Raw genomic sequence first — 12744 nt, 5'->3', positions numbered from 1 at the left:
CTTGGCCCTGTCTTATTTGCATTTGACTTTCCAAAAGATCACAGAATAATAGAATCATAGGAAAATTAAGGTTGGAAAAGCCCTCCAAGATCACCTGGTCCAACCATCCCCCTACAAACAATGTCACCCACGAAACCACGTCCCCAAGCACCACGTCCAACCTTGCCTTGAACACCCCCAGGGACAGGGACTCCACCACCTCCCTGGGCAACGCGTCCCAATGCCTGACCGCTCTTTCTGAGAAGAAACGTCTCCTAATTGTTTTAATTGGTGAAGAGTAGCACTCTTTGTTCAATTCTTTGTTTTAATTGTTGAAGAGTAAGGGCATGACGTTTCCATTTTTCCACTCACCAGTGACATCACCTGACTGCCAGGACTTTTCAACTGTGATGGAGAGCGGCTTGGCAACCCCATCAGCCAGTTCCCTCAGGACCCTGGGATTCATGTCACCAGGTCCCATAGACCTGGACCTGTTTACATTCAGCAGGTGGTCTCGAACCTGCTCTTCACTTACCGTGGGTGGGACTTTGCTCCCCCAGCCTCCACCTACAGGTTCAGGGAAATGAAAGACTTGGGAAGCCCATCTACCAGTGCAGACGGAGGCAAAGAAGTTGCTGAGTACCTCAGCCTTCTCCGTGTCTGTCGTTACCAATTACTCAGGTATAGAAACTCACTCCTAATATAAGAAATTAGCCACCTCTAATCGCTTCCACACTACTATTTTCACCCCTCAGTTTATTTTCACAAATGTTAAAGGCGCATGGTGGCCCCTGGGGACTCCTCCTGTCAGCCCAGCGCAGCAGCCCGAAGGGAGCTGGGTCCTCTCTTGTGCTCTTCCTCGAGGCTCTGTGCAGAGGGGCTGACACCTCTCGCACAAGGGCTGGCGGGTGGGAAAGAAACACGCACACAAGCCCTGAATATCAGCAAGAGTTCTTTATTGCCAGGTGTTTGGTGGCTCCAAGCTAATGCCTGGGATGGAGCCTGCGCGACGAGGAGTAGGGAGCTCGCCGGGCCCTGCTGCGTAGCTACCGGTGTTCTCTCATGGCACGCAGCAGAGAGCTGCCGGGGTAGTCCCAGGTCTGATGTGGCCGAGGTGGATCCACTTCCATGGGTTCCTCCGCCTCTTCTTGTGGATCCACCTCCATGGGCTCCACGGTGTCAGGCAGGAGGACAAGCCAGTCCTTGCCTGGGACTGCCCACACGGGATGCCTCCCATCAGCTGTGTTCTCCGGCCAGGGTGCCGAACGAGGGGGTCGCCCAGTTCCATTGCCTGGTCCCATGCCACTCTCCACTTGATATTCATTCGTGGGTTTCACGCCGCCATCTCTTTTACGGCCACGGCTGGGTCCCTCGCTGCGATCTGGCCGATGGGCACGCCTCTGCTCCCCACGGCTCTCCGCATCACGCTCCCGTCTTCGCTCCACACCACCACTGCACCTCTGGTTAGGCCCAGGCCCCCTGCTGCTGGATGTCTGAGGGGCCGGCCTGTTCCCCGCATCGCTGCGGTGCCAGTGATATCTCCAATAATCGTCTCTGGGCCGGGCAGCAGGCTTCCCCCAGGCACTGATGTCTTTTGTGCCACAGGTGCTGTCCCTCTGCCCATGAGACATCTTTCTCCCATTAGCTGCCATCTTCTCGGTGCTTCCTCAGATCGCTTCGCGGTCCTCACACCGAGGAGGGCTGCCGCTCGCCTTGCTCCTTTCTCTGGCCTTCCTCCTGCCGCTTACGCTGGCTCTCAGAGGACCGAGTCGCTGAGCAAGTGGCGGGCCAGCGGCAGGGGGCCTCTTTTATAGGGCCCGGGGCAAAGGCGTGACAGCGGTGGCCACTGTGACCTCAGCAAGGCTCTGTGATGGAGTGGCCCGTGCGAGGCCAAAGGCGGCTGCGTTGGGAGAGGCCTGGAAGATGCCCTCATGTGGACAAGGAGGAGGGCTGGGGGGGCTGAGGGGCCCCTTTTCTGGGGCTGGCTCCCCCCCAGGCCATTTGGCTTGACAGAGAGAAAGGCTGCCCCATGCAATCCTGCCTCAACCCATTTTTTCTCCCCATCTCCAAGGCTTAGAATCTCTGGTTAACAAAAGAAAACTCCATCAACAAAACCAAACCAGACCCATTCAAAAGGCTAAAGCGGTCACAGCTGAAGTACCCATCTTCAGGAGATCTTTGATCTGTTTGAGGGCAGCACAGCCCCAGGAATTGGAGGGGAGCAGCCAGGACAGCCCGGCAAGCTCACGGAGTTCAAGCTCTAAATTCTCCCAAAAGATGAGCCTCGGGACCAAAACTTGGGACCCTTCTGGGCAATAAAAATCAGGGATGCAGGAAAAACATCACTTATATAAAGTGCAGCAGTTTTCCCTGATGCTTGCGATAATAACCCTCTCTTCCTCTCTTGTACCTACCAGCGTATTGCCTCTGCTCCTGCTCATTCCCCCCACTTCGCTCCCAAATAATAAGACCCTGCAGAACTGTTCCCACCAGTGAAAACGCTAAATTTAGGTATGAAAAAGTAAAAGTTTAAAGATCCAGGGCAGGTTTTGTGTGTCCCAGTGCATATTTAGCCTTGGGACACCCTTCTGAGATAACCACAGGTACATTTCCCTCCCGTGCAGGTGGAAAAAAAAGGCAGCAGTGGGATGAGAGGACTGGGGTTGGGAAGCATTTTGCAGCCACGAGGTTTCAACCAGGACCTCTGCAGAAGCTCCTCTCCTTTGCCATGGGACTAAAAATAAAATAAAATAAAATAAAATAAAATAAAATAAAATAAAAACACTCAAGTAATGGTGTTGAGGGAAATACTGGCAGAGCCACCAGCCCCGTTACCACTTTTTCAGGCACTTTTGGGGTACGTTACCAGGCCCTCCGGTCTGCCTGGTGCCCGGCTTTGTGAAGTTTCACGAGGGGAGCAGCAGGATGCAGGATGACACAGTTTGGCTGCCGGGCTCTCGTGGGACAAGGACATGGACATGGGATGCACATCGCAGCAGTGCCACCACCAACTAGTTTGCCAGCTCCCCCTTCCAGACGTTCCCTTTTCTTCCAGCTCCCCCTCCGACGTGGGGCTCAGCACCCAAATGGCTTGTGAGAGCTCGGCAGGGCTCCCAGCGCCAGGAGGCTGAGCTGGGAAAGTCCTCTTCACGTTAGGCTTGGTTTCTTGGACTTCCAGCACCCAGCTCTGCCCTACAGCCACAAGCGGATAAAATCCTACAGCAGGGGGCTTGTGGGGGCACACGTGTCCTCCCCTTAATATTCCTTAACCCAAGCTGGGACGAGGCACTTGCACAATTATGTAGGTGATAAACTCCTGCTCTTGTCATCAGCCTCACCCTACTGACCCCACATGTAAAAGTGATGCTGGGGAGGGCAGCTTTAGGGACCGATCCCAAATCCTCCCCCGTTTCCTCCTCTGCACCTGGAGCCGCAGACACCAAGCTCTGCCTGGGGAGACAACAGGCAACCAGGAGGGTCAATTTCACCACCTGCCTCCTCCTCTTCCTCCTCAAGCTGGGCTTTACATCCTGCTTCCACACTGGTGTTTCTCAGAGCATTAATGACTTCCAAACAGGTTAAAATAAGCAGTAGAAATCACACTTTCTGCATCAGCTTTCAGTGTAAAGTCACTTTGCTCTATCAAGTAAGATCTAATTAAAACAGATCAGAGAAACACAACTCCTTCAAGCACCCCCCCATTCATTTCTGCAAGCGTCATTGAAACAAAGGGGAGGAGAAGCAGGTCATTCATTCTGGTTTTATTTAAGGTTTCAGCTTTGCTTTCTAAATGGCTGAGCTGACCCTAACAAACCGGGCACTACCGGAGAGTTACACCAAGGCAGTACAAAGAAAGAGAAACACGTTTTCCAGCTGATTTTAAAACGGCAAATGCCCTTGTTATTTCCCAGCAGGACAAGACACACAGACATCTGGCAGCAGGTCAGATTAGCTCCAGCTCACTTAGCACGGGTTGTTGCTCAAAGACATAAGGCTCAGTCCTCACTCTGAGCACCCCTTCATTGCACAGGAGCCCCCCGCTCCTTCCTGCTCCCAAACAGGATGCCTCAATCCACCGCAGGCTGCTCCAGCACCCTCCAAATTTCCTCAGCAGTTGGGAAACTGAGCTTTTACCTTTTGCTTCCACCTACACCTGCAACCATCCTCTTCCTCAGACCAACACCATCCTCTGTTGCCCTCCCACCCCTTTCCTGGGGGCATCCATTTCGGCTGCAAGTTTCCATCGCTGTTCTGCCACCAGCGGCAGCTCCCTGCTTCTCCAAGACCCCAGCCTTGATGCTGAGAGCTGTCATTAGCAGCAAACCATGAGATCCGCCCTAGGACATTATCTGTACGCTCAATCCAGTGTGTTTACAGCCCCAAAATACATCCACATGTTCTCTATTACTATCAAAATAAGCCACTGAAAAGTCTCCGTATTTTATGCTAGGGAGACAAACAGACTCAGCCTTCACCTTTGACAGCTTCCATATGAAAGATGCTGGGGAATCTGTAAGCTCATAATTAAGAAAGGCGTTCAAATACGTACCATTCTTCTTGGACTTTGGGCTGGACCTTTCACTGCCAGCTGAGCTCAGCAAACTTGAAGTACCAGCAGCCTACAGGCCACTTCAGCCCATCCTTGCATGGTAAATATCATCTGGTGATACCAACCCGTGATACCTTGAGACAGACACGTTAGGATACTAACGGAGATCTCAGCTCAGAAGCGATCTCAGCTCAGCCAGCCCCTCTCACCCAAACTCTTGGCCCCACTGAACTTAAATCAATCATTTGTTTAAATAAAACCTAGGGCTACAGTAACACAACTCCATATCAGCTCTTTAAATATAAGAAGCTTGAAATGCACCAGCTGCTTCTTAAATACGACAATCTTCAGTGCTTTGGAAAAAAAAGAGATGAGTTTTACCTTCCGCCACCACCAGGAGCTCTGGGAGCTGTAGCACATTGTGCCATTTCGGCACCTAACCTGATGGGGTTGCTGAGGATCCCATAAAAACAAAGCAGGTTTTCAGGATGGATAGTCAAACAACTGAATATTTCATGTTCTCATATAGAAGAGAGAATCTAATAATCAAATAAATAAGGGCTGTGATTAAAAATGGTTCAGACTCAGTGAAATTAGTTCATGCAGTAGGTATATTAAAAATATATATTAAAAAATGCCACCAAATCAGTTCTCTTGTTGGAATTTGCTTTCACATCCCAGCAGTAAGGATGCACTCAGAAAAAAAAAAAAAGAAAAAAAAAAAAGCCACAGAGGAAAATTTTAAGTCAGACACTTGTGCTAACAGCTCTCTGTAGTGACCAGAAAGTGCTGTAAGAGGCTATGCAGAAGCTGCCACCAGTGCTGAAGCTGGGCGATGCCCAGATGAACCTAAGAGTAGAGAAAAGGATCCATATCTCAGAAAAAAATATATACCTCATTCTCCTAAGCTAACTAAATTTTATTTATTTTTTTAAGATTTCTGAGAACGTGAAAACATGATGTGTCTGTTAACTTGGAATTGGGGCTAGGTACAAAGTAGCAAGTCAAACTCTTTCGCATCATAGACAGGTAAAAAATAAAATAAAACAGATGACATGTCTACAGTCACTGTCTTACAGCTTCCCAGTGCATAGCTCTCAGTCCTTACCAAACCAGTAAGGACCAATTCACAGCTGAAGTCAATGAGACAGAAGCACATCACAGGCTTAAGAATGGGGAGAAACAGTCACTCCTGCAGATTCCTTTCCAATAGGCAACAGAGAATCCAGCAGAGTAACTTAAATACAAGTCACCCTTTTTACCATTTTTCCTCCTGCAGAAAAATAAGCTCACGGATTTGCTCGCAGGTAGGGCACATCTGCATTACCACTCTCATCTCAAAGGGGTGTCAAGGATGGAGTGGGAAGGGAAGGCGAAGGGAAGTCAGCAACATTCAATAAATTCATGGATCAGGTTTAATCCTGTGCTGTCCAAAAAAGTCAATTGGTGGGTCGGTAAAACCAGAGCCACATTAGATTTTAGACCTAGTGAGCTCTAGCCCATCATTCCTTCCACCGCACACATGGCATTTTGAGACTTGCATAGAAAATAAAACCAAACTCCTCACCAAAGAGAATTATCCGAGGGCAGTGGCCTTCCCTTTCCCGATCTCCACCCCAGCCCCAAGCAGAGGAGCTCATCAAGAGATCAGGTCCCCCCCAGGGCTGGCAGCTTTGCTGCTCTGCCCAAGGAATTCATCTTGTAAGGGGAAATTTTTCATATTACATGAAGATGAAGAATATATACAAGGGGAGGAAGGCAGAAGATTTGGCAATGGGCTTCAGACGTTACAGCCTCACGTCAGACAGTGGCCACCCTGTAGCCTGAAGGATGGGAGAAGACACCAAAAAAGCAAGGGACCTTACAGGCTTTATCTACGCCTGTAAAACCAGTGCAAGGGCTGTCACGTATCGCAGAGTGAATGGGGAAAAATATATGTATATATTTCAATCACAAGCCCAGGGCAGGGAGGAAAGGACTGATCCAGCAGCAGGTGTCAGCAAGAAGCAGGAATGAGTTTCTGTGCAACACAAGTGCTTTGGGGAGAGGAGAACTGGATTAAACTCACCCTGGAAATGACCAAAGCGATACGTACAGAGAAAGCAAGATCTTTTATCCGTTCCCTCTGTGTGCAGTTACTCCTCTTCAGAGCCACTCGCTATCCCACAGGACTACAGAAGCTTGTATCACTTAATGCATCGCTTGTAAGCACCCAGTGACGATAACATGAAAACCCATCCCATCCGACAGAATCGTCTGGTGACAGTGAATTCTCCAACCCTCCCTCAGCCCCGAGTTAAGAAATGCAGCAGTCCTTTTATTAAAAATCAGGATACAGTTCAACATAACGCCAGTGTTTACACCCGATCTCTCTAGTAGTTCCAGGATCGCTGTTGTTTTACATATCATTAGCAACCAAAGGAGTCAGTAGCATAAAGATATCAGTTCACTCGCTCATTTCAAAAAAAAAATAAAATGAATGCCCCTATGCTTCCAAGGAAACACTGTCCATGATCAGTTTGTTTTCTGTTGGCCTTGGTCTAAGAAGCAAGAGTTTTCACCATCATCTTGCAGGCAGATCTTATCTTCCTAAGAGCAATTGTTCTGTTTGCTTTCTCTTACAGGGCAGGTCTCCACGAAGCCTGACAGCACTAATAAAATAACCCTAAAAGAAATCCCAGTTGATTTTTCCTGTGATTTTTCTAGAATATCAGAACTATTTGAAAGCTGTTTAATTACTTGAGTTGAAACGAAAGTGTGCGGGGAAGGACCTTGATTCACACAATTTGGCAAAAAGATCACGACTTGTCCAACAGCTGCAAGAAGCACACACAGGCTTTCTCCTTGCTCCCCCGAAGCATCCAGCGGTGCTGCGGGAGGGCTGCATGGTCCTGCCCTCGTTCCCCTTCCAGTTGTTTTAGCTGTTCCGATTGCTGCTGCCTGCTTCCTTCCCTCCTCAAGTCATCCAAAGCAGAGAGCAGCCTCAGTGCTGGAAGAGCAGCTTGGCAAAAGCAGGAGGAGTCCAGCCAGCAGAAGATTTACTTTATTAAGATAAACATGGCCTAAAGGCTCCACATTATCTTTAAAAATAAACACAGTAAGAAATACGAAAACAAACTGGCTTTGCTACGGGTAGGTCAGGTTCAGATGTTCTCAGAAGATCTTCCCAGCCATAAAATATACCCTTCCCCTACCGTGCCCATCAAGGAGGATGGAAAGACAGTTCACTACGCAAGATCAGCAGCGTACCTGTTGCGTGCCCTCCCACATTCAGCAAACGATACATCTGCTACCCTTCAAGGCAGATCAAAGTTTTAAGAACACCCCTGTGAAGGAGGAGCGGGAGGGGACAGGGACAGGTAATTCGGTTTCTGTAGGGAACATCTAAAAGGCTTGACACGACGGCTGTGCTGGCTCCCCCGCTTTAATGGTTGTTCTTTGCTGCTTCTTTAGCAGCAAGAATCAGAGGAGTGAGACTAGAAAGAGGCTTTGCAATTTTCAGGAACTGGTGCTAGGAAGAGGAAAAAGGAAAAAAAAAGGTTACATTTCTCAGAACATGTCCCAAAAGCCTGGTGTTTACACAAAATATCAGGACCTAGACCTGTATGAACTCCAACAACCTCCAAGCAGGCGAAACAAAAAAGGCACGATGAGCAAGAAAGTTCACCGTGACTTTTGGGCCTCACCTGAACTGATAAAGAGCTTTGCACCCAACACATCCTAATTTCTCCAATGTTTATACACTCTCAAGACCAAGCAAGTTCTCCCAGGAAATAAATTCATGCAAAATCTACAGTGAAATTCTTTGTGGAAGGGAGGTGTAAGTAAAAGCAACCTGTGCAGTTCCAAAACATTGCACAGGGCTTCCTGCAGCAATCATCTCTCCATTCTTCCTTTCCTGTCACCACAGATCTGCTGAAAACATTGCCTTGGCCTTCTAAAGCTATTAGAAATTTTCAGAACAGCTGGGACTGAGGAGCACAGCAGGGAATTCACAACAGGACCAGTCAGGCCATCTCCTATACCAGGTGCTCTGTTCTGTTAAACAATATTGATTATCGAGCACGCAACAAGCAGTAGGTGGTGTCACAAAGTGCTTCTTGCAGCACATGTGGTGTTTGTTTCGGGGGCAAGGTTTAAAACATAACATCTGGAACAGAGGAAGAAGTTTTCCCTGTGTTCAGGGTTAAGTGGAAAGCTTGCAATACTCCAGCCTCGCAGAGAAAGTCTAGGTTGGGGACAGAGACTGACACAAAACAGCTAATCAGACGAGTGGAGGCATGAAGCCCACAAGCTGTTCAGAAAACCCAAAATAATTAAGTCCCCCAGGACTTCTGAGCATCAGAAGGGATCAACCACCCAATCTGAACACACTTCAGAGGTGGTAAAATCCGAGGCCAAAAGGTAAAGGCAGGCAGAAATGCTGCAGTCCCAATGTTCTCCTGCCCCAAGGAACACAACCCTGCTGCTGTCTGATACTCTGGAGCTGGCAAGTCCAGGAGAAAAAGTCAGCTTTCATCTACTGCCATTCTTTCTGCCGGTGATTAATGCTTCATTAGTGTCTCAGAAAGGCAGCAGCACTCCCAAAGCTGAACCCAGTAGACAAACTAAAGGAAAGAAAGGAACACCAAAAAAGAGACAACTGTCTCACAGTCGACATCTGAGGGCCCCATCATCACCGATTTATTTTACAAAGAGATGAAGCACATTTTCCACCCCCGTGGGAGGTCTGACAAAAGGAAACACATGAACACTCCTCATCTGTGTTGGTAAAAAGCCTGGCAGCTTCGTCCTTCACTTTCACCACGAGTCCAGACAAAGACACCAGGTTTTCAGTGAAATAACTGAGGATTTCTCACAAGCTTGGTTCCATCACCTCTGCAGGAAGAGCTGTATCTGGCAAAATGTGTTAATGCCAAACTGCTGCAGTTAGTGCAAGACGTGCCCCTTGCAGAAAGCTTTGGGAACTCTCCCCCAGAAGGGAGACAACCAGAGCATTCGATAGCTGGAAGCCCTCCTGTTATCCAAATGGGAACAAGCACGGCCAGACCGCAACACCACAGCCAGATGTTAGGGTGAGCTGCATGAAGAAGCCACGGGAATTAAGGGGCTCAGCAGTTGGCAGGCTCGGGGCACGGCAATTATTTGAGGTTGGTTACAGAACACGCTGCACAGCTGCTGCCAGTAGCAAGTACAGCACAAAAAGGAAAGTACTCTGTTAACGCTTCGTTAGGGATTTGGGGTTTTTTGGTTGGTTGGTTTTGGTTTTTTTTGTTCGTTTCTTCATGGTAAATTATCTCTGCTGTGCTTGTGACTTCAGATGATGCAGTATTTAAGACCCCAAATGACATTTCTCCGCGTGCCTATTCTCACTCTAGAATGCTTAATTCCGTCCTGTTCCCCGGCACTTACCTGGAGCAGCTCTTTTGCAGAACCTCTTTTTTCCACGTCCATTTCAAGACAGCGATTTAGGAAGTCTCGGAATATGGGTGAAAGCTTTTCTGGATTCTGCAGTTCCGGAGTCCCGTTAGTAGCAATGAGATACAGGGCCTAAAGCAAAGCAAGCACCAAAGAAACAGGAGGTTACGAAGGTCAGACTCCAGCTGCAGATTACAGAGGCACCCATTTTTCCTCTCCCTCCCCACAGTTCAATGGGGAAAAACAAAACCAAAACAAACCCTTATCACGGTGACTAATAAATGCTTAAGTTTCAGCAAAGAGAAGAGCTGCCAGCCCTATTTTTATGTGGATGGGATCCAATCCTTTTTTGCTTTACCCTCGTAATCTGGGTTTGGATCCTGCAGCCCTCTCAAGGGATTAAGAGGACAAAACCAGCAGTCCAGACTGTGTTTACAGAGGGAAGTTGGCTGGCACAGCTCTGCCAGTGCTCGACTCCTGCAATAACTATATCCTCATGGGAAGGTACCCCTGAAGAAACAGGAGGCTTTCTTCTCTCGATACTTTGCCCAAATGCACAAGGCCTAAAAAGTCAATACTCTAAAGATGCAGTTGGTCCTTTACAAAAGATGGCCAGTAGGTTCTCAAGCAGCACTTAACACCCTACAGAAACAAGTGGAGTCGTTTTGCTGCTTCTTGGGAATGAAGAATTCTCTAAGAATCAGGAAATTCAGAATTCATCCACTGCAAAATTTTACTATTAAAAGAAAATCGCTAGATGCCTTTTAAAAGGAAACAGACATCTGGCAGAGGCCTTCTGAGCTCACTGCTCATCACATCTCAAGGTAGAGGTCTGATAGCCTGGGAACTGCAACAAGTTAAGTTAAATGAGAGCAAAGCACCCCGTTTCTTAGCCATCCTCATTTAACTCCACACCAACTTTTTCCTTTCGCATTTCTTCACTGCTGCGCTTCTCTCCCAAAATCACCTCCAGTCAAAGAGGTGGAAACAAGTTAAACAGAACTGTTCTAGATCCCTTCGTCCTGTTTAGCTTAGAAAAAAAGCCATAAAACTGGCTCACACCAAGAACAGCTGCATTCCTACAAACTGATAGAATTTCCCCTTTCATTAAAGAATACGAAGGGAAAGACACCAGCAGGGGCAAAGCCTGATTAAAGGCTAGTTAAACTTGGAGCTTTATTTGCAAATAAATATTGTAAATAAATAAAATTTATTATTTGCAAATAAATAAAATTCTTTAATGCAAATAGGAACAATGCACCAGCAAGAAAAAGCCCTGTTTATAAAAGAGCAATGTGGTATTCTTTGAATTCAAGGACAGCTCTCTTCCCCACTCACAAGGATTTAAGAAGCCAGGCACTCTGGGGCCAGAAGGTGCCCCTGTCAGCCTCTCCAGAAAGGGGGGAATTATGGATGCACCACAGGATTAACTCAGACCCTACCTGAAGGTCTGCAACAGGAAGAGCCTGTGCCCTCTGCCACCCAGAACCAGCCATGGCTTCTAAGTTAAATGACCACAATCTTCTCACTACAGCATCTAAGGAGACGTGTAGCTGCATGTGATGAAACCACAGCGGAGGTTCACCTGCCTCCTCCAGAGCCTAGGTTAACCAGCAGGCTCAGCGAAGGCCTGAAGGCAAAAAAAGGCACTCGCTTACTCTCAGGGGGTTTTCATTGAGGTAGGGGGGTTCTCCTTCGATCATCTCGATGGCCATTATCCCCAGTGACCAGATGTCCACTTTGGGCCCGTAGGCTTTTCGTGTCACCACTTCAGGCGCCATCCAGTACGGGGTCCCCACCATGGTGCTGCGCTTGCTCTGTTCGGGAGTGATCTGGGCACAGAAGCCAAAGTCAGCTGGAAAAGCAAAGAAGGAGGGAAGAAATAGTTAGAAACCAGCAGGTTTCTCCAAAAACAACACGTACTGATGCCACAGCTGTGGTACAAGCTAGCCTGTTGCACTGCCTGCTACATTGCTGCTGCAAAGGAGGGCTGGTTTTGTGGTTAACAAGGTGTTCAGGAGTAAGCTTCTAAATCTGACTCGCTGAGGCCATCAACATCACAGAGCTGCTCACTTGTCGATGTGAAAGCTGGTGATCAGTAAAGAGCTGTACATGGATGCTGTGAAACGTGGCAGTGCAGCATTTGGCAGCTGTAATACACTGTGTAACACATGCTCTCAAGCCTGTTCCTGGGTCTGTGAAAACAGAAACCAATGCCCAGTCTGTCCTCCCTCCACCCACACCCACCAGTATTATCTGGTCGTATTTTCAGTCCCGGAGATAGTATTTCCCCAGAAGATGTACCATCTCTCAAACACGATTTGCTTTCTAGAGCAAATACTGTGTTCAGAATAAATTTAAGGACCTAATTTGGTACTTATTATTTTCTTTGAGAAGACAGAAAGCTGGAGAGCCTTCCTGTGGAAATTGCTTGGCCCTGTCTTATTTGCATTTGACTTTCCAAAAGATCACAGAATAATAGAATCATAGGAAAATTAAGGTTGGAAAAGCCCTCCAAGATCACCTGGTCCAACCATCCCCCTACGAACAATGTCACCCACGAAACCACGTCCCCAAGCACCACGTCCAACCTTGCCTTGAACACCCCCAGGGACAGGGACTCCACCACCTCCCTGGGCAACGCGTCCCAATGCCTGACCGCTCTTTCTGAGAAGAAATGTCTCCTAATTGTTTTAATTGGTGAAGAGTAGCACTCTTTGTTCAATTCTTTGTTTTAATTGTTGAAGAGTAGGCGCATGACGTTTCCATTTTTCCACTCACCAGTGACATCGCCCGAC

General features: G+C 48.0%; 1 protein-coding gene across 12 annotated transcripts in view; it reads right to left on the bottom strand.

Moving 5' to 3' along the window:
* The window catches only part of PAK1 (p21 (RAC1) activated kinase 1), an 805686-nt gene that overhangs the window by 577624 nt on the left and 215318 nt on the right, over nucleotides 1-12744 (bottom strand). Inside the window, exons 13-15 of one of the 12 annotated variants that reach the window (XM_083821765.1) lie at nucleotides 11605-11801; nucleotides 9941-10078; nucleotides 3726-8039 (exon numbers count right to left, since the gene is read on the bottom strand). The exons of the other annotated variants lie outside the window; for them this stretch is intronic. Of the exons in view, the coding sequence (XP_083677891.1) occupies nucleotides 7953-8039; nucleotides 9941-10078; nucleotides 11605-11801 (422 nt within the window). The 3' untranslated portion in view covers nucleotides 3726-7952. Of the gene's footprint in view, nucleotides 1-3725; nucleotides 8040-9940; nucleotides 10079-11604; nucleotides 11802-12744 lie in introns of those variants that run through there. 12 annotated transcript variants of the gene reach the window in all.

This window comes from Anser anser (assembly GCF_964211835.1).
Source record: "Anser anser genome assembly, chromosome: 1".
NCBI classification, from domain to species: Eukaryota; Metazoa; Chordata; class Aves; order Anseriformes; family Anatidae; genus Anser; species Anser anser.
This window is presented reverse-complemented; position numbering and strand designations above follow the sequence as displayed.